The sequence below is a fragment of the Bactrocera neohumeralis genome, chromosome 6 (assembly GCF_024586455.1).
Source record: "Bactrocera neohumeralis isolate Rockhampton chromosome 6, APGP_CSIRO_Bneo_wtdbg2-racon-allhic-juicebox.fasta_v2, whole genome shotgun sequence".
Taxonomy (NCBI): Eukaryota; Metazoa; Arthropoda; class Insecta; order Diptera; family Tephritidae; genus Bactrocera; species Bactrocera neohumeralis.
The window spans coordinates 40,366,850-40,389,180 of NC_065923.1; the positions used below are offsets into that span (position 1 = coordinate 40,366,850).

A 22,331-nucleotide genomic window follows, 5' to 3' on the forward strand; every position below is an offset into this window, starting at 1 on the left:
TGAAGAGAGAGAGTTTAAACGACGAGGGTAACTGTAAAATCTGGAGATATATTCAAAGTTTGCGTCCGTTCCAAAATAATTCATGAGATCATTAGGTCACTAAAGCTTCAGCCAACAGCAAGACGGTATTACTAAAATGTCTTAGGCAAAGTGAGTTCAGCGGGCATAGGCCCGCATACTGTTATGAAAAATAATGATCAAAGAAGAAATTATCAAGAGAGAAATGAGAGCATGCAATAACCACCACCTGTCGTCATTTTTGTGCACAGAATACTCTGTTAAGCTTGCCGTTATGTTTGGAATATTTGATGATCAGTGTGACGAGTTGAGTCGATTTAACCATGTCCGTCTGTGGATTTTTTTCTCCCTAAGAAGCTGCTCATTTGTCGGAAGCGTCAATATCGGATCTCTATAGGTTACAGCCATACAAACTGGGTTACGTATTAAGCACTTGTATGGAATTTTTTTTATTTGACAAGATACCTAGGTTGCCTTTTATAGTTTGGTATTTGGCGATTCTAGCTTTTCATCTTTGATGTTATACTACATACTCAGAACGTTTTGATATACGAGTGCTATTTGTGTTGTTCACAGTAACCTTAAATATTCATTCCGAACAAAAAATTTAATTCAATCGTGAATATTTTATTTACAGTAACTTAAAATATTCATCTCAGCCAAAAAATGGAATTCAATCGTGAACATTTTCCTGTCATTATTTTTTACAAATTTCGACGTGGATTCAGCAACATGAACTCGATCGATGAACTTAATTCAAGTTTTGGCTTTGAAGGGCCATTAAGGACCAATTTTTATCGATGGCATGGTGAATTCAATCGAGTCGTCGATCACTCCAAGACGAATTTCATGAAGGTCGTCCAAAATCAATTGTTGTTCCGGAAACTATTGATGTTGAGCGCAAACTGATACGGCAAGATCCTCATGTGACCCATCCTAATATGGAGACAACTTTAGTGCATTAGTGGGAGCAGGATATATTCAATATTGCCTTAACATTTTATTATGAAAAAAATTTTCACATTGGATTCCACACAATTTATCAATAATTCAAAAACAGGCTCGTGTCGATTGGTCGAGAGAAATGTTACAAAAATACCATAGCGGGGCTTCGAAATACGTCTATGACACCATGACAGATAACAAATCTTGGATTTTCGCGCATGAGCCCGAAAGTAAACATAAGTCGACTGAATGGCTGTTTCCAGTTTAGCCGAATTCTCACACACGAAGTACTTCCAAGCAAAAAGTTACACCAGAACAACGCATAGCAGTAAATTTTGTCTGGTACACAATCATTTGTTTGTCAGTTGTCTTCCAAAAAATGAGGAAAACCAACCGCCGAAGACGGATCACTCTTTATCAAGACAGTGCGAGCACTCACACATCGACTGAATCCACTGCATTTTCCAGGACACAAAACAACAATTTGATAAGTCATTCATCGTATAGTCTTGACTTGCGATCGAATGTCTTCTTTTTATTCTCGTATCTTCTGGAAATTTGTCCCAGATTATTGTACAATTTAAGGGTATACACTGTCTTAGACATTCCTGCTAACAGGATTTATTACTGTTTTGAGACCAATGAAGATGCTCGCTGAAGCTCTTTGAGACATTTACAGACTTGTTGTTCTAAATTCGATATTTGACGCCATTCCAGCGGGTTTTTTTACTTCCATAAGCTTTGATAAACTTTTCGAAGATAAAATTACTTCATCTTCTTTAACAAAATTTCGTTCCAATTACTACACACTTCACCGATTTCGTATAACAACCACTCTCAAACGGTATTCTGCAGCAATTATGAATTGTTGATCAATTAACTTTCCTACAGGGTGCTTTTCTGTTTGCTAGTTTTTGTTAGCATTTGCTGTTGTCTCATCTCTCCAAATGTATAAAAACATATTTCAGGATTAGTACAATAACGAGCCCGTTATTGATTGAATGAGGCAGGTTTGCCGCAGGAGATTGCTTTAGTGGCCGGCAACAAAGAACGGACAAGGTAAAATATTTTCCAACTACACACACACACACACGCACTGTGATAATTGCTCAACAGTAAAACGGATGAATGCAATGAATGCTGAAAATGGGTAAGCAATAAGTTGAGTCCGTATCTGTGGCCAGAAGCTAAACTAGCAGTTTCGATTTGAATTCTGATGAGGTTGCCGCACCACACCGCCGCAGACGGAATTTTACGATTTCAATTTATCTACAACGTACAGTGCACAAGTAAATGCAAAACCAACAACAACAGCGGCATTAGAACCAACCAGGGTCAATGAGGCACACATCGGTTGCAGGTATATGGTATGTCTATGTGTGTGTGTGTGTGTGTGTGTGTGTGTGTGTGTGTTTGAAAATAATCAGGTATAATAGAAATGAAGGCTTCGGCATTCATTGGCATTGGATAACTTGCGATTAGTCATCTTAAATAGCAACAAAATAAGATGCCAACAAATCGGAGGATTTATATAAGCGTGCAGTGTGGCGCAAGAGTAGCAGAGGTAAACTGTCCTCAAACGTGTTGTTGTGAAATTCATTCGCAGTGCAGAAGTAAATCCGAAATTGTTACGTATTTTGTTGTTGGTAGTATTGGGAATCCCTTTTATTAAATGGATAATTGAATGAAAATGACTTTTGGCAAAAATAATTTATTAATTGAAATTTGAATTGTTATTTATCTGAAATACTTTTAGCTCTGCTGCTCCACTACGAGTATGCAAAAACGAAGAGTAAATGTATCGAGTGCTATCGAAGAGGATATTTACATATTCGAAATACATAGGTTTGCGGACATTTGAAGTGGGATTGAGAAATAAAAGCTTTTTACTGCGCTTTTGAATGTCGGAAACAATTTCTGTAGAAATAAAAGCAATAGAAACAAATTAAAAATAGAAGCAGTATTGAGTATACGATATTTATATAGCACAAACATTAGGGATGTTCATAATTTTTTTTTTACCGCAAAAACAAAATTTCCAACGATAAAACTCGAGTTCGACATCTTCTTCTTCTTTACTTGCTTACGCGTTTATAGCCGAGTTAACAACCGCGCGCCAGTAGTTCTCCCTTTTCGCTGTTTGGTGCCAATTGGGGATACCAAGTGCAGCCAGATCCTTCTCCACCTGATCTCTCCAACGGTAGTGCAGGTTTTCCTGTTTCGCTGCTTCCACTGGCTAGTACTGAATCGAAAACCTTCAAAGCTGTAGTGTTCTCTTCCACCCGGACAATAAGACATAGCCAGCGCAGTCCGCTGTGTCTTGATTTTATATCTTGTTCCTATTCTGCGTCTTCGCCGCACACCCTAGAAAAGTGAGCCACACTTGTATAAGATTCGGTAGGCATGTGGAGCCTGGGGTCACGGCTAAAAGAGCGGAATCTTCAACGGAGCCACTCCGACATATACGGTTTAAGAGTTCGCTGAAGTCGGACTGCAACGTCTGTTCAGCAGAGATGCAAGCGGGCGTTGGTCTTGAAACAAGCGGCTCGCTATATGAATGTGTATACAACTTAATACTACTCGCCTAGCGAGGTTGTGACCCATCACGTAGAAACCAACCCCATGAAAAAGAAACAACAACTTAGGATGAAAAACCCCACTTTTGATGAGTTCGATATACTACGACAAAAATATTCAGTTAGTTAAGCCACCGATTAAGGTCTTGCTTGACTGTCGATAGATAATTATGTTCAAGAGAAAGTTAGAGCGACGAGGTTAGCTCTAGACTCTGAAGATATTAAGATATTATACTCTCTTCTGTTATCAGATTTTTTTCATTCAACAAATATTGAATCAAAAAGGCTTAGTAAAGCTCCTGGGTTAATATTTTCCTGTGTTTTTTCACTAGATTCATTCTTCAAATAGCCTGACTCCTTCTTCTTTCAACTATGAAAGAGTACAAGCTCTGGTGTAACTGCCGTCATTGGATCACAAAACCGGCAAAGATCTGTAGAACAGCATCCCAATCTCTACAAATGGTGATCTACTACTTGATGGCTTAAAATATCCCCGGGAAGAAAAATTAGTTGCTTGAACCGTTTTGCATTAAACTCTTCCAATAGCAGCTTCGCCTAGCGAAGGCGCATTTGTTGCCAGTAGCAATTTCTATAAGCTCTTTTCGTAGCTACTGTCGAAATACGAAACACACAGCAAAGAACGGATTTGATCTTATTGGTTGGATTGCCGCAGCTTACCTCGCCAGAAGATCGGCCATCTCATTGCCTTTGATACTAATGAAATTGTACCTGAAGCATCTTTTGACTATCACTTCGAATCACAATACGTTCCACGTGACAATACTTTTCTAGAATAATTGGCGTAAACCGTAGCTTGAAAATAGCTGGAAAACCTGCAAATGAACTCTGACAGTTTGGTGAGTTGTACCACTATCCTAGCGCCAAATCGAATCTTTCTTTTACGATCCGTCAATATACCATTGCACAGTGCTCCATTTCGAAGTTCCCTACTTTTTTTTAAAGAAAAAACACAGAAACTTAAAATTTAACGGAGAATGTTTATTATCATCCGAAAGAACATTCTTTGGCACTCATTTTTTGGAGATTATCTCTTTCAAATTTTGGCCGCGGCTACGTCTCAAATGATCCATCCGTTGAGTTCGATGATTCGTTCAACCAATAGACTGGCCAAAACGAAATTTTCTGCTCACCGAAGTTTTCTCTCAAGAAATCCATAGATTGATGTGAAGTGTGAGAAGTGGCGCCGTCTTGTTGAAATCAAATGTCGGCGAGATCACGAGCTTCAATTTCAGGCATCAAAGAGTCGGTTATCATGGCGCGATAACGGTCGCCGTTGACGGTTACGATTTCCCCGGCATAACTTTTGAAGAAATATAGACCGATGATTCCACCGGCCTACAAACCACATCAAACCGTTGTATTTTCTGGATCAAATTGTAACTCTTGAATCTCTGCAGGTTCTTCTTCGTCCCAACTGCGGCAATTTCGCTTGTTTACATACCCATTCAGCCAGAAATGGGCCTCATCGCAGTACAAAATTTGGCTCGAAAACGTCGGATCTTCTTGGAACTTTTCAAGACCACACAGATAGAGCGGGTTCAGTTTTGCATAAGCTGTCTTTCACTTTAAGGTCTCGACGTAAAATGTAAAAAAAGTTGTTCCATACGTCAGTCCGAGTTGCTGCGAACGGCGCCGAATCGACTTTTTCGTAATAAAGTTGAACGCTTTGTCAACGTTGTTCAAGCGTTAATCTTTCCACGATGAAATGCCCGATAATACTGGTAACAGCTTGACGCGACTCACCCGTGAGCTGTCAAAACAAAAGGCTATTGAAAAAAGCATCTCCACTTGGAACGCCCTTTCTGAATAACATGGACAGTACGGATTGTATGACAGCTATGTGCTATAGTGGTTCGATCTAAGTAATTTATTTGGAGTTTGTACCATTGCCTTGGACAATATTTCACGCCAAATTTCATGAAGATATCTGAACAAATAAAATAAGAACTTGATTTGTATCGTTGTCCGCTATCGGCAACTTTCGTAAAATGCGCAGCTTCTTGCGTATAAAAGTATGCGGTAAAATTTCACATCGATATCTCAAAAACTGGTGTTCTGACGGGTAAGTCGAATGAGCACATCCTGCTGACTTATTTGTAGAGACGTGAATAATACAAACTTAGAAGTCTGGCTTTAAAATCGAATTTGAACAAAAAATAAGCAATTCTTATACAAAACTTTGGAGCAACCCTAATATAAGTATTGGAATACACACATACATAACAGTTATAAAAATAGTTAGATGCCATTTCAACGAAATTTTACACTTCGCAGACAGCTTTAAATGCACATCTCAAACGCCATAAATCATGCGATATTTGATAAAAAATTTTGATTCTATGACAGTGGCATAAATTAAACAGACATGCAATATTATTGAGAAATATTTGTATAGTTTTTATTATGACAACGCCAAAATTTAACTACAAGCACTAAAAGTTGCCTATAAAAATAAAGTTTGTGATGGAAAAAAAATTGCGATGACTAAAAATTGCAAAAAAAAAGTTATCAAATATTTCAATATATTTATTTATTTAACTTTTAACTAAACGAAATACATGTGTGACTTTGATAAACACCATTTTGACATTTCTATCGCGCAAAACTCAATATAGAAATTCCTTATTTTAAAATTGCAATTAATTGAGGGCTTTTACATATGTGCTATGTGTTATTTTTGAATATAATTGCCTATGTAGTAGATAAAAAGTAGCAATTTAAGTGAACAGCTTTTGTGATATGTATGAAACAGTTAGTCATTTGAATAGATTCAGTAAGATACTTTAAAACGCCACAAAGCTGATTGAGAAGTTAAATTCATATTTTAAACTTTACTTATTTTCTACTTTTAACTAGTTTTTGGAAAAAATCAATGAATGTTCCGACATTTTGAATATTCATGCCGAAGCTAACTACTTTTCTTCAGCAGCCTTCATCGAATTCACAACAATGAAAAAATCGGCTTACGACGAGCATATCTCTCACCACTTGATGACGCTTGATATCTTCACAAAATTTTGTACAGACTATTTTCCAAGGCAGCACTACAACCTTTGAATAATCAATTCAGATCGGACAACGACCGGATATAGCTGTCATTACAAACTAAACGATCAAACTCAAGTCCTTTATGGGAAACTTTCTCATTTCACGAAATTTTGCACACATAATAGTCTAAAGCGGATGGAGATTCTTTTACATATGACTCAAACAGCTTACGACTTCCGGTCTTAGACCAAGTATCCTCTGGGTACCCAAAAAACATCCATTGGAAGGCGAGCTAAAGCTATGAAAAGGACACAGCAGCCTCGGATGAGACACGCCCGTTTTGATGACGACCACTGAAATGTCCGTTCCATTTATTGGGTGGGTGCCGTTGTCCAGTTGTTATATGTCCTCGTAAGAGTTCTATAGAGCGTGCTGTGTAAAAGATTAAAGCACACGGTTAGCAAACTGATTGGACCTTATCAGTGTGGCTTCAGGCCTGGAAAATCTACAACTGACCAGATATTCACCATGAGCCAAATCTTAGAAAAGACCCGTGAAAAGAAAATCGACACATCACCGATAAGGTAAGGTAAGGTCGTATATTTTAAAGCTGCTTTTGACAGCATGAAAAGGAGTTGCCTTTATGTCGCTATGTCTGAATTTGTTATACCCGCAAAACTAATATGGTTGTGTAAACTTACGTTGAGAAATACGAAAAGCTCCGCCAGGATCGGGAAGGACCTTTTCAAGCCGTTCGATACCAAACGAGGTTTCAGACAAGGCGACCCAGCTACTGGAGAAAATAATTCGACCTGCAGAGCTGAACAGAGAAGGTACAATCTTTTACAAGAGTGTACAACTGCTGACGTAGGCCGTAGGCATTGATATCACTGACCATAACACCGCGCCGTTAGTTCTGCTTTCTCCTGGATGGACAAAGAAGCGAAACAATTGAGTCTGGTAGTGAACGAGGGCAAGACGAAATATCTTGTCATCAATGGTTGTCGCATTCACGACTCGGCTGCCACGTCACTATTGAGTCATAACTGCGAATATAATTTCGTCTATCTTGGAAACAGCATTAACACCAACAACAACATCAACCTCGAAATCCAACGCAGAATAATTCTTGCCAACAGATGTTACTTTGAACTAAGTAGGGAATTGAAAAGAAAAGTCCTTGCTCGACGTTACGAGTTTTCGAGAATACCGCAGGCGATGAAACGATGAGTTGTACGAGATATACGACCACATCGACATAGTTCAGCGAATTAAAAGACAGCGGCTACGCTGGCTAGGTCTTGTTGTCCGAATGGACGAAAACACTCCAGCGCTGAAAGTATTCGACGCAGTACCCGCCGGGGAAAGCAGAGGAAGAGAAAGACCACCACTCCGTTGGAAGGACCAGGAGGAGGAGGACCTGGCTTCGCTTGGAATATCCAATTGGCGCCACGTAGCGAAAAAAAGAACCGACCGGCGCGCTATTGTTAACTCGGCTATAATCGCGTAAGCGGTGTCTACGCCAATAAGGAAGAAGAAGAAGGCTCGTTGCATCTGTTCCAGTGGTTTAATACGGCACTTCTTCGGTAATACCATTCACACTTAATGTTGTAAATGATTGATACAAGTACAAATATTTGTCAATGGTAAAAATTATGAATTTTTAATATTTGACATTTTAATGGTCAACATAACCATCACCTATCTTGAGTCTCAGCATTCATTATAGGATAATATTCGACCGAATCACCGATGTTCCGCTGGCAATGAAGAAAATATAGCACCCGTAGCTGAGAGTGTACACGAAGACTGTGGAAAATCGATTCGGCGCCGTTCGCCACTTCCCACACTTCACATCAATCTATGGATTTCTTGAGAGAAAACTTCGGTGAACAGAAAATTTCACGTTTTGGCCAGTCTATTGGTCGAACGAGTCACCGAACTCAACGGTTGGATCATTTGAGACGTAGCCGCGGTCAACATTTGAAAGAGATAATCTTCAAAAAAGTAAATGCCAAAGAACTTTCTTCATTCATGAATTATTTTTACTTTTGACATCCATCCGTCCTAATACTGCTATGTTTTAAGTTGGATCAAACTGCGCAAAGTGTGTTGAATATTACTAAAATCGGTTCATTAGTTTAGAAGTTTACCCCGGACAAAACGTGACACATAATTCTTATATACATATGTGTTGCAGTTTAGAGTTAGCTAACCACTCATCCGCAAAATGCAATTCCAATTCCCACTTGACAAGTTAGTATACACTTTTTTTAACGCTAACAACTTCTATAATTGACAAAGCAGCAATTAATTGCTACAATTTTACAATTTTCCCGCAATTTATCGAAACTAAGTAAGAACTCGTAGTGCTAAATCTCACAGCAACTTAATATTCCATGCAATGAATGATAATCTATCACTTTGCACCATTAAAAGTCGAAAAATTGAAGAGTTTTTACGCTCGAATTGATGCTTACAACGAGCACACACACAGACACACACACATTATTTGAAAATTTCCAACTTCCGTTTTCGCCAGCACACAATAATGCAAACGATTCTTCCCAACCATTGGTTGCAGCAATATTCTTCTTCTTCCTTACTTATTTCTATGATTGTTGCCTGCGTCTGCATTTCATATTCTTTCCGTTTTCATTTCTTGTCAGAGTGAAACTTTTAAGTTATAAAATTGTTTTACGTCAAAAGTTTGAGAAAATTTTCGCAAATTGCATTTCGACCACTAATCGCCGCATTCCGTTTTTCTTCATTCTACACATCTTCTTCCACACTTTATTGCGCACACACAGCCGAGCCGGGCCGCCGTGCCTGGCGGGGCTTTGTTTGCGGCATTGCATTGTGCTACATTGTTGTTATTGTTATTGCAGCGAGCGCAGTACATTTTCACACCACAATAACGGACCGCAGTCAAATTTCAGTTTTTACCTCTCGCCACCAGTCTGCGCGAGTCTATGTTTTCGTTATTGAGTATTGAACGCTGTATGAACCGCGTCTGGCCATTGTAATGCTATCGAACGTTGCAGACGGCGTCAATATTCTTCCACTCGCCACAGTGTGTTGCACTTTTCAATGAACTCTAACCGGTCGTGCTGCTTCCTAAACAGCACAATGTTCGCGGTGGGCGTGGATTTTTTATTATCTTTCATTGTGTTTTCTTTTCCATCTTCCGTAGTCTCAAGCAGCTTAATCTCATCACATCAATTCATTTATGCAGGAAATCACTTTGGTTCGATTTTACTCACCATAACCCGGTCTGTGTTCTTTTCGATCCATCTATTGACGTTTTTATACCATTTATAATGGTAGAATGTTAAAGGGCATTAGAGAAGCACACATTGTTGTGCTTGTGTGTCATAAAACTTTGAGAAAAAAGAATAAATGAAGTCTTCTTTAGAACTTAACTTAAATTTAGTTGAAAATGCAATAAAAAGTCACGACTTTTAGTTGAAAAGTTCAGTTAAAAGAGAATAGTAATGGAAGGCTCTGTTCGTCATCGAATGATCATCGATAAAAAATTATACTATAGAATTTATTAGGAAGATTCATGGACCGATTGTGCTCATTCATGTTGGTACAAGCTCTACGGATGGTGCATTATCATCGTTTAAAACCCATGAATTGTTCTTCTACAATTGCGGCCGATTTCGACGGATGATCAGAAGCAAACGCCTCAATACAGCCAAATGGAACACCTTATTGATCGTGTGTCCTTACGGAACAAATTCATGACGCGCTAAACCACCAATATCGAAAAAAACAATGAGCATCACTTTGATTTTTGAGCGGATTTTGCGTGATTTTTTTTGTTTTGGTTGGCTATTTTGCCACCATTCCGATGGCTGTTGACTTGTTTGCATGTAAACCCATGTCTCATCGTCAGTTATAATGTTCTCCATGAATTTGACATCGGAAATCGCAGGATCCAGTTTGTCCAAACGTCCTGCTTAGTGGTAAAGGTACTTCTTCTTCCTTCTTTATTGGCGTAGACACTACTTACGCGGTTATAGCCACGTTTACAACAGCGCGCCAGTCGTGCTTCCTTTCCGCTGTTTGGCGCCAATTGGAGATTCCAAGTGTTGCCAGGTCCTTCTTCACCTGGTCTTTCCAACGGCGAGGAGGTCTTTCATTTCCTTTGCTTCCCCCGGCGGGAACTGCATCAAATATTCTCAGAGATGGAGCGTTTTCATCCATTCGGTCGACATGATCTAGCCAGCGTAGCTGCCGTCTCTTAATTCGTTGAACTATGTCAATGTCGACATATATCTTGTAAATCATCCGCAGAACCTTTCTCTCGAAAACTCGTAACGCCGATGGATAAAACCCAAAGTTGTGCAATGAGTTTGGGACCCGCCAAGTAAAAAAATAACACAATGACAAGCACCCAACAGCCTCGGATGAAAGATGAAGGTGTCATGTTTGGAAAATATGATGTGTGTAGTGGCACTTCCCATTCAGGCTGCAAAAGCTTTATTCGAGTCATCAAACTTGATCACACATTTTTCTGGCGAAACCAGTCACAGGATTTATTTTCACTTTTCCGAACGTCTTTTGCTTCATCTTCATGATACCCTATTGCCCTCTTCTGTTTGAGTGTATCCAAATTTTCATCAATGCTTAGTTCTTGGTAAATATTTTCGACGTTTTTCATCGTTCATGTTGAAGTCATAACTTTTAAATCGTTTCAAAAAATCCTTTTTTTGTCATCTTATAAAATTCTACAACACCTCTAGAATATTGTCCTACATTTTCAAGTTGATCCGAGTAATAGTTTCAAGAACTTGTGCTAGCTAGGCTAAGTTTTTCTCAAAACTGTGTTTTTGAAGTCAGTACGCAAGATTTCTCGAGAACTACTCAACCAATCTTCATGAAATTTCACTCAGGTCTTTGAGATACAATTCTTAAGGACTTGAACTTGGACGAAGGAGTTTTTTCGATTACAACTATTTGCAAAAAAAAATGTTGCGAAATTTTCACTGATATTTTCATTTTTTTTTTTGCAAAAATGTCAGCCAAAAATTCAATTTTCGTTTTTTTCCTTCGTCCAAGTTCTACGTTAAGGTTTTAAGTAAAATACGTATTTTTAGCTCTTTAGATGATCCAGTAAGAAGTTATACTGCCAACGCGGGCGCATCTTTTTTCCGAGGGCTCACCGGAAATGGCGTCACAATGGCCGAATTCAGAATATTTTTTTTTCAAAAATTTCAAAATTTCTTTCTTAATAGGATAACAATACAAAATTTTAAATGAGAAAAAAATTATGAAAAAAAATCTGTTTTTACACGAGGAAACCGGTGTAACCCCTTAAACCACTTTTGACTTTTGAAATCGCTCAGATTTGGGGAACTCTGCGGCTATGTAGCCTTGGGTCAATTCCTGCATGGATCAATTGCTGCATAGGCATACATCTACATACATACATACAAGGTTAAGTCCAAGAAAAGTTATGAAGATTTCCATGGTATCTTACATGTTCCAGTTAGATTTACTGCTATTGTGCACATGTAGAAAAAGTAGAAACTCCCACCTGTGCAAGTATTACCTCAATATTCACATCTTTTGCATATGTTATCAACGTAGGTGACTCTAACATCACTCCCCTTTTAACGCGTTGGTTGGGTCTTTTCAATGACCTAAACGACAACCACCAAGTAACGAACCTTTTTGTTGACAGATGTGGGCCGTACTGAATAAAAAGCAACGTAAATTTTTGTGCACATGAGTTAAGGTACAATCATTTGGGCTTCAAGACTAAAGAGCTTTAGATACCCAAAAAATCAGTTATTGTTATAGAACAAAGCTTAGGATGTCTCTATTCGTAATGAAATTAGGCAGAGATTTTTTTATTGCCCGCACCGTAGAATAATCTACCTTTTATGCATTTATATGTAGCTTTGCTCTGTCCAAAAACCAAATGCGTCACACATAAATACATAGAAAGTAAACCTTCGCCGTACCTTGTGCCCCGTGAATACAATCCATTCAACTGACTCTGGACAACAACCACAACTATCATGTAAATGCATACATATGTATGTATGTATGTACATAGGTATAACATACAAATGTGTAAATAGTATACAAAATAAAAACAAGAAGAACACATGCGCTTCGATTGCGCCGAAGCTAGAATACCCTTCATAAATAAAAATTGTCCATGCAAGCGCTTGCTTCCGATCGTTCAGTTTGTATGAATTCATTCAGGGTATAAATATAAGCTTAACAAGCATGCAACCAAAATTAAAGAAAAAAAAACAAATACGCCACAAAACAAACACCGACAAAAGGAGTAAGAAAACTTTCTGTGACGAGCTCATGTCAAGTGTTAAGCCCTTAGACATTCCAATGGTCTGGAGCTTGTGTCCACTAAACGGCGACGTATGCATACACTATACGTGAATATATGTAGAAGTACATGTAAAGGTACATTCGTATGCAGAAGCTATACATACTTATGTCTACTTAAATTTCATTGAATTATTATCGCAGCAAGAAGACTAAATGATACCGGTGACAATCACAACCATTGTCTGCATTTGTCGCTTTTGTTTATTTATCTGTGTTTTTGTTTACCTTTTTTATGACTTTGAGACAACAACATTTTGCTTTGTATGAAATTAGTCGAGTTTTTATTTTCTACTAATAATGGGGCTATCATTACAATAATTTATGAGTATATATGTAGATATTATTTCGTTTGATTTCTTCTAGTTGAGAAGATTGAATAAACTGATGCAGGAGGCACCAAATGTATATAGGAATTGTATATGTAATTGGTAACTGGAGACGTTTTTAAACAAGTTTTAAGGTTCTTCAACTTCGTGCTAGACACAATGCTCAACCTTAACCATTGAAAGATTTATTTATAGAGGTAAACCCGTTCGTATTACGCCAATCAGCTTTTTACATAGCGTAATTCATATGTGTACATATGTATGTAAGCACACAAAAAGAACTCATTCAGAACTATTTCTGAAGTGTAGCACATTCCATAAAATCATGTAAAAACGAAACATTATCATACACAGATAAGGCTTAGATTGTATAGAATATAATTTGAAGGGAGATATAGAGGCAACAAGTTACCTGTTTCATGTTGGGGATGTTTATGAGTATCCATAGCAGACACATATGTATGTATGTATGGACTGACTGTCATCAAACTTTAAAAATTATTGAAAACGCTCACAAAGATCTTCATTTGATAACAAAACAATTTTTTCGAACGTTTTCATATTGTGCACCCTCCTTGGTTTGCGAAAAACCAGTGTTTCTCCAGATATTGACAAGATTCCAAGATTTTTATCTTTTGGATGCAATCATGCAAAAAAAAACTATTATAAGTAAATGCAAAAAAAAAGATATTTTTCGTTAATAGTATACTATAAGTAAATATATTATAATTAATTATGAAATAGGTACTTACAGTTAAAATGCCACTATTCTTAGTATCGGCGGGCTAATAATTTGTATTAGTTTTTAGACAGGTGAAACAGGTTTCGCATTCTTTTATGCTGCATTGTCGCACGTAACATTTTATGAAAGCAGATTTGCAAACATAACTCAGAAAACTAATTAGAGACACTTCACTTATTTTTTTCATTATATTTTTTTATTTAAAGATTTTTTTCTAAAAAGAAAACCAAACAACTCAATCAACACATTTTTTAATTCATCATCATGCACAAGTATTTACATGCAACATATGTACATTTGTTGTTATAGTGATCTGCACACTTTTTATTGACCTTGACCGCATTTGACAAATGAAATTATCATTACTTTTGTCCACTTACTGCTCTGGAGGGGAGAACTTAGTTTAAAAATTTGGTTGTCATTTAAAACACATTAACTAAATATGCAATATATGGATATATAAATCATATCCAACATACTTTTACTGCAGTATATATGTATCTACTTGCAATTGAAGGTACAATGTCGGTGATTACTATTTCATGAATTCGACTTTCACTTTTCTTCGGAAACACTCTCGCTTGCCCTAGCTTTTGCCGACACTCATCTACCACCCGCACTTGTATGCACCGCCCTTATCGGCATTAAATGTTATGCATTAATGAAGAATAGGATCTCGCACATACTCGTTTTATACACTTCCAAATATTACATTAGTACTGCGGGTTCTGAAAAGGGTTCGATGTCTGCCTCTTCATTTTATTTGGGTAACACAGCTGACACTAAAGCAGGGTTATTGTTTTTTCGATTGGAAATTGTAACAATTTTTTAACGCTCCAACACTAGTGCACTAGTTTACAAAAATTGTAAATTTAGATAAAACAAACAATTGCAATAAAAACGCAAAAAATAATAACAGAATCATCGCTTCCTACGCTTTCTTGAAGCATTCTTGTTTTTCGCTGGAATCTCACTTCTTACACATACGTCTTCTTCTACATTTCTTTATGTCTCGTGCCTTAAAAAACTGCACAAACCGAAATTTTGTTGATGTAGAAATCTATTGCACTTAAGCACTTAAAATAACTGATTGCAATAGGAAATTGACCCGAAATCACAAACCACTTGAATGTGTTACATCTTTCGATTTATATGTTTGCTCCCGAAATTCAATGTTATTTTTCCGCAAACTAAACTTTACGCATAAGAAGAAAGTTGATGAATGAAATAAAGTTATGAGCAAAGCAAATGATTTTGACATTCCTCCTGTCACGCTATTCGAGAAACGCGAACAAAACGGATTGCATGTAAATGCGAACGACAGCGCCATCTGCACGTGACAACTAGTATAAGAGACAAAACAAAGTAAATAGTGACAAAATAAAATATGCAAATATCTTAATACTTTTATGGCATATTTAGAAATAGTAATATTTCTGCGATGAAAATTAAGGAAAAGTTAAAAACAGTGTTGAAAGAATAAAATGTATGTGGCTAGAAAGTAATCACAGTGGCTTTTGTTCAATCTGGTAAGGTTCAAGCATTAACTGTCTGGCAAGCTTCTATTGTGACAGCGATTTGTTTTGGTTTTACTTCTGCTTGACAAACTTCGTAGTATTTTACACTCGAAATACTGAATTAAACACTCCGTATAAATAAATAAAAATGTTAGCTACGACTAGTAATACAGCTGGTACCGGTGCCGGTATTCCGGACAAAGCATGGCAGCCACATTTTGTAACACTTGAAACAACGTAAGTTCTAACAATATTTTGACACTATCTTGTTATTAAACGTGCGTGTATATTTGTGTTATAGCATGGGCGAAATTACAGTAGAGCTTTACTGGAAACATGCGCCCAATACCTGCCGCAATTTCGCTGAACTATCACGTCGTGGTTACTACAACAATGTAGTTTTCCATCGGATTATTCGTGATTTTATGATACAAGGCGGTGATCCAACTGGCACTGGACGTGGCGGCACTTCAATTTATGGCAACGAATTCCCTGATGAAATTCACTCAGATCTTAAGCATACCGGTGCAGGTATATTATCAATGGCCAACTCTGGGCCCGACACAAATGGTTCGCAATTCTTCATCACATTAGCACCTACGCAGTGGCTAGATGGAAAACACACAATATTTGGACGAGTGTATTCAGGAATGCAGGTTGTAAAACGTATTGGCATGGCGGAGACTGATAAAAATGATCGACCGGTAGATAGTGTGCGAATAGTTAAAGCGAAAGTAGAAAAATACTAATTGTGCATACAACTATTTTATATTTCTATACAATTATGTAGTTCAGATATTCATTTTTATAATAATTTTAATAACTCGTTTATAATACTACCAATAGTGTGTGTAATTAAATAAGGGGACAGGCGGTTTTCGGTAAATTACCATTTACCACCAACGGTTGGTCCTACATAGTGCCATCCAGCATATCCACAAGGCGCTTGATTTCACGACTAAAAGTAACCAAAAATGTATTCAAAATATTCGCGTTTTATAAGGTAACTTACATCCTTTGACCTAGCTGCTCTGTTGGCTTCATGGACTTAGTAATTTCTTCTGTTTTTGCCATTATGGTGTACATGCATTTGATATTAGCATCCATACTGTCGGTAAGTTTATTTACTGCGTTTTTATGCACCTCCACGTTATCAGCAGTAATTGAAGATATCTACGCAGCGTGTTTTATTATAAAATTTTTAAAATACTTGCAATATACTTACTGAATGCAGCAAATTGCAAAGGTTTTCCATCAAATTATCCACTGACGCAGCCAAATATTGCGCTTCGATCTCAATGTCATTTAAAACATTCGCATCAATTTGAGGTCGCTGAGTTTGTAAGAAACGACGTGTAAGCAAGCCACCGCTCGCATTAGCGGCGGAAGGTGTGCTATTATGTGAAGCATAACTCTGTTGATCTGTAGTTCGGAACTTATAGATGAATATAGAACATTACTTCATTTAAACCTACCGCTTCGTATTTTTTCCTCTAGATTATCGGCCACAAAATGTCGCATTTCGCCATCTGTACTGGTCGCACCCTCCAACTCGTAGGGAAAAGCTATAACAATAAAAATTGTTGTTTAGAAAAATCAATATTCAGGTTTCTCTTGGTTTTACAGGAATCGCAGTGCAATGAGTTAGGCCGCATAGGTGTTTTATTATCCTCGTACGAACTGTCTTTGGAGTTTGAATTATCATCCTCATCATCGTATTCAACACCTGGTTCGCCAATAACGGTGCGTTCGGCTTTATCCCCTTCTGCACTTGCACGTTGTATACGTTCTATCCCTTGTGCGGAAATATCCCTATCTGGATATTGTGCAAGAAAAGGAATTTCACTGTATGATGAAGGTTCCATAGCGCTCGGTGGAGTCTTTCTAGTTCTTTGCTTCGTGCGCTCTATTGGACTGTTATTGTCGTCTTCTGTTGTGTCTGGTATACCATAGCGTGGTCGGATAGGAATGTCTTGACTTCTACGGGACATTTCCATAAAAATAAAAATTTAAATTTATAAACACATCTCATTAGTGTTTTCCACAAGAGCACAAATTGATTGATAAATGAAACACAATGTAATCAGCTGATACATAAACAGCTTAACCCGTCAAAATGACAAGATTTTCTATTTTTAATCCCAAAATCTTTCATTAAAAATTTTAGACCAATGTGGTATCTTTTTATAAATTTTTAATCCGATCTTTAATATAAATTCTTTTTTTTATATAATATTTGGGTAAAAATTTAATAAAATATTTTTGATAAGATTATTGGGATTAAAAAATATTTGTTTTACGTGTTATAACATAACAGATAGAAAAGAATAAAAATAATAATACTACATGATGTTTAACATTAATGTGTATTATAATTTCAAATGTACATATGTATATCGCATATACCTAAGGCCAATATGATAAAACCATTTTTCCTTTTAAGGTAACACGTATTTTGTGATCTTCAATAACAATTTTTCTCAGTGTAATCATCAACTTGAAGTTGGCTGCATTTTATTGGACATTTATACTTCAGGAGTAATGGCGATATTATTCAACTTGATAACAGACATAAGCGTAAAAGAGACAGGTATAGTGAAATATTATATTGCCATCGTCGCGTGTTAGGGTTGTGTGCTATAAAATTATTTTGTGAAGGAATTTTGATAGTTTATGATAACTGTTAGTATTTGGAGAATAATTATTGATAATAACTAAGAAACTTCATCTTAGAACATTAATATATTTTAAATTTAGACTAGAAGTATTTGAGTGCCATGGATTTGATATATATTTGAATATAATGAAAATACAAATCATAGTAAATTTATGTATTCAGTACCAGCCAAATACATCTCTGCGTATTTGTGCTAAATTCTTCACAGTTTTGTCGAATCGTCGTTGAGTGTTGGTGAACGTGTCGCGTGTACGCGTCGTTGGCGTAAATTTAATAAAAATAGTGATGTATATTAATAAAAATATAAGCAGTGCAAAAAAAATATAAAAAGTAACCAAACTGCGACATAACGGGCTACATGCACTCTAATTTTAACGTCTATACTAAAATGTATGTACCAATATCTGGCGAAACGTTTGTATAAATAAATTTCGTAACTAGACATAAATACTTCTCGGTCGTTCGCGAAGTCGTAGTTCACAAGTTTTCACATTGTAACAAATCGGCCCATAGTTACATTTTGGTTAATTTAGTGAAACAATTGTGGGAAAATATATATTTATTAAAAAATATATACCAAAAAGTTAGCAGATAAAAATCATTTCGAGTTGATAGCAACGAAAACGAAAAAACATGCTGTTTCATTTGTGAAAACAATTGAGATCGCTAGAACAAAGGGAGAAATGCACAGTGCATACGTTTAGAATATAAATAAAAGCCAGCTAAGCGATTACAAAAAATCGTTAAGCAAAAAAATAAAGTATAAATAAAAACAGTGACGGTCTAATTGCAAATGATTATTTGCATAGCTTCATCCGCTATTCACCAATTTGTGGGTTGAGCTGGTGCAACGCTGTACGAATCAAATTGTGGACAGGCCAACACCAATGTGTACGTATGCCAAAAAAAACTTTGTACATTTTAACCCTATTTGGGATATTTTTATTCTCTTTAAAAGCAGAGTATTTTTAAAATAATGTATATAAAATGCATTAGCAAATATTGTACTAAAAAATATTTTGGGTAACATTTAGATTAGCATCCCAGGATTTCGGGGATAAAAAAATGGTTGATCACGAAAATATAAAAATTGACAGCTATTTTTACATTGATAATTTGTATATTGTGAGTAACTTTTTCACTTATATTGTGCACTTTTCACTTACTAACACTTCACTATAACGTTTCGGTATATTCATTTTTTTAATATTTGTTGTAAATAAAGCTTTATTTTAATTATTTTATTTTAGTTACAATTCTCTGCATTCGCGCCGCGCTTCAAAAAAAATAACCATGGCAACCCTTTTCTTATTGTGCTAATCTAAATCCCAGCCAATATTTTTTAATGTTGGTTTATAGTTTGAATTTATTTTGTGCTTTCACAATCCGTCGGCTTTGTACTAAAAAATTATTTTTCAATGTAGGTTTATAGTTTGAATGTATTTTGTGCTTTAACAATCCGTCTGCTTTGTAAAAAAAATAGCTATAGGAAAGTAAGATTAGCTGAGAAGTTTTGACTAAAATAAAAATATCACCCCCAAGATTAGAAATTGAAATGGGTTTAGCGGATATGGTGGCTAGCATAGCACCCGATTTCGGGATATGTATGAAAAGACGCTCTCCACTTATGTATATTTTTAATGTAACATCCCTGAAATTTGCGAGCAAAAGGTTGTTTTATCCTAGAAACGTGTTCGATTAATTTCGCATTTAAGTATATTCATTTCAGAGGCTTTTTTTTATAAATTTTCATTTTCCTTACAAGTGTCTTCACGTAGTTAAGTCATTTTGTTTGAAAAGTCTAATCTAAATTTTTTTTTTTTCGCACAGTTTACAACAATATTGTTCTTGTTTTCTACTTAAATAAAGGTGTTAAAGCAAATTTTATTGTCTTGTTGTAACGGTTATATAGTTCCTGTTAGGATGGTAAATTGTCTTCGAGGTCATCTAGCGGTAGGCCCAGGAACGTGCTGTTGCAGTGTGGTCAAAACATTTGCAACCAAAATCAAATATCAATATGTTTCTAAAATTTTTTTCTTATTATTTATTTAGTTATTATTTTAACCTATAACAAAAACAAAGCAATATTCCAGAAGGAATATGAAACGCTAGTATTCTAAACATTTGCAACTGACATTTGTTATATTTTTTGTGTATTTTGCTACTTAACTAAAGGCAAGTTATAACGGTAATCGCATTCCACATAATTAATGGAAAATAAGCCTTTTTTTAATGAAGAATTCCGCATTAAAGAAAATATAAAAGATCGTAGAAATGGACTTTCGCAAAAAGAAATATCGTTAAAATATTCCATACATAAATCAGCGATTTTCCGTATTATTCAGATTGAGAACATCCATATTATGGTGGAGGGGTGCTTCTCCGGTAATGTTATTGGTTCATCGTATAACTGACACGATGATAGCTGTAAATTATAGAGATATTTTAACTAATCGACTGCATGGAGTTTCCAATGCGATAATGTCCCTATGCACACGTCTAGACTCGTAAAATCGGCACAGTCTCCCGATCAACTCTGTTGAGAATATGTGGCTGATGGTTAAACGCAAAATAGGCAGTGAAATATTTTGGAATGGTGATGAACTTTTCGCCAAATTGGAAAGGGAATGGAAGATGTGCTGAAGTTATTAAAAATTATGGCAATGCAACTAAATATTGAACAAATTTTAGAATATTTAAAAGTTGCAAATGTTTTGAAATAATAATAATATATATAATAAAGAATGTGTATATATAAATAAAGGAATACTTTATCAAATCAAAATCAAAAATTAAATAAAATAGTCATCATGTTTGCAAATGCACGAAGTTCGCGCACTGCATCGACACTGCACCGGACTGATAGTTCATGGCCTCAACCAAAAACCATTATGTGAAAGGACGTTCCTCGTAGTGTTGGATTTGTCAAAAGCCTTGCAGCCTTTGACAGTCAACCACAGAACACTACTTTAAGACATCGAACAATCCTCGTTCCCTCCAGGGTTAAAGAGGTTGAGCTATGTACCTGAACGGTCGGCAATCATTCGTTCTGTTTCGGGATAAAAATTCCAAATTGAGAAGAATTAAACAGGGGTTCCGCAAAGTGGTATCCTCCCCCCATTGCTTTTAGATCGACGTCTCAAAAGCAAGCTTTTAATTACAGACAGAGAGATTTTGCTAAATCGTCTCAGCTCGTCATGTTGATCATTTATACATACAAAATTTATAGACTGCAATTGATCTTCCTACAAACTTCGTGGTGAACTTAATAATATCGCACCCTAAATACAAAAGGGTCACAACTCAAAATACTAAGATTCAGGAGAGACGAAAAACGTTTTATGTAAAAATTATTGCAATATTTAAAGAAAATATTGTGCCATCATGAAATAATACAACATTGAAGAAGGTTCTGCTATATTTTTTTCAATTTTATATTATATTTGCGAAAATAAAACAAAATTTTGATTTATGACTCTTTAACTGAAATTTTTTCGATTAACTAGTTAGTTTCTTAAGTTGTGCCTTTTTAACTGATAAAATGTTTTAATTTGATAAGTTTCCTAACCGCCGACTGAATAGAAGAATAAGAATAATAAGAAAATCACAGAAGTGATGATATGTATGTTTTTATTTAATTATTTCTATTTTGAAATAAAGCTTTATTCATTTCAATAACACATATGTATGTATCAAAGTAGCACAAAGTAGAAATCAAAATAGTTCACTATATTAAAAAAGAAAATCTTCAAAAGTTTACGTTTTTAAATGCCATTGAAACTATGTAATAAATAAATGTTTGTAATATGACTCATAAAAGTTTTTTGGAATATGATTTTTATCCACCAGTTCCTTTATGTCCTTTTGCTTTATTTGTGGAAGCGAAAGCCTTCCCGAATAAATGGCACATAAGCTAAAAATATTATTGTTAAAAAATGTTTTATGTTTTTAAAAACAGCGAAATAAAGTAAAGCCATTTGTTTTATGCTTCTCAATTCTTACTTGATGCAACTCCAAGGCTTTAAGTTGTTTCTTAAACACACTTCCTGAAAGTCGATATCTTTATAAGATGTTTTATAAAAAATGAATGTGGGTTTTCTTTATTGACTTAAGAAAACTTTAATATCACGCCATATAACTTTCTGATTGCCTTTA

The 22,331-nt window shown here is 35.9% G+C and overlaps 4 protein-coding genes across 6 annotated transcripts in view; 2 read left to right on the forward strand and 2 right to left on the reverse strand.

The window, feature by feature from the left end:
• LOC126763573 (bifunctional heparan sulfate N-deacetylase/N-sulfotransferase) overlaps nucleotides 1-15,188 on the reverse strand; it is a 294,385-nt gene extending 279,197 nt beyond the window's left edge. For all 3 annotated transcript variants that reach the window (XM_050481213.1, XM_050481214.1, XM_050481212.1), the window contains exon 1: nucleotides 13,993-15,188. The gene's annotated coding sequence lies outside the window, so the exon portion shown is untranslated. The remainder of the gene's footprint in view (nucleotides 1-13,992) is intronic.
• Nucleotides 15,189-15,548: 360 nt separating this feature from the next.
• LOC126763588 (peptidyl-prolyl cis-trans isomerase-like 1) lies at nucleotides 15,549-16,338 on the forward strand. The gene is made up of 2 exons (XM_050481231.1): nucleotides 15,549-15,736; nucleotides 15,801-16,338. Exons 1-2 carry the CDS (start codon nucleotides 15,648-15,650, stop codon nucleotides 16,246-16,248), a joined length of 537 nt encoding a protein of 178 aa, XP_050337188.1. The 5' UTR covers nucleotides 15,549-15,647; the 3' UTR covers nucleotides 16,249-16,338.
• LOC126763586 (BLOC-1-related complex subunit 6) lies at nucleotides 16,249-17,570 on the reverse strand. Its single transcript, XM_050481228.1, has 5 exons — nucleotides 17,124-17,570; nucleotides 16,975-17,064; nucleotides 16,725-16,921; nucleotides 16,512-16,672; nucleotides 16,249-16,457 (listed from the first exon to the last, which is right to left on the reverse strand). The coding sequence occupies exons 1-5, from the start codon at nucleotides 17,494-17,496 to the stop codon at nucleotides 16,412-16,414; spliced, it is 867 nt and encodes a 288-aa protein (XP_050337185.1). The 5' UTR covers nucleotides 17,497-17,570; the 3' UTR covers nucleotides 16,249-16,411.
• An 835-nt stretch (nucleotides 17,571-18,405) lies between these two features.
• Nucleotides 18,406-22,331, forward strand: part of LOC126763571 (homeodomain-interacting protein kinase 2) — a 109,454-nt gene continuing 105,528 nt past the window's right edge. The window contains 1 exon segment of the mRNA XM_050481208.1: nucleotides 18,406-19,067. The gene's annotated coding sequence lies outside the window, so the exon portion shown is untranslated.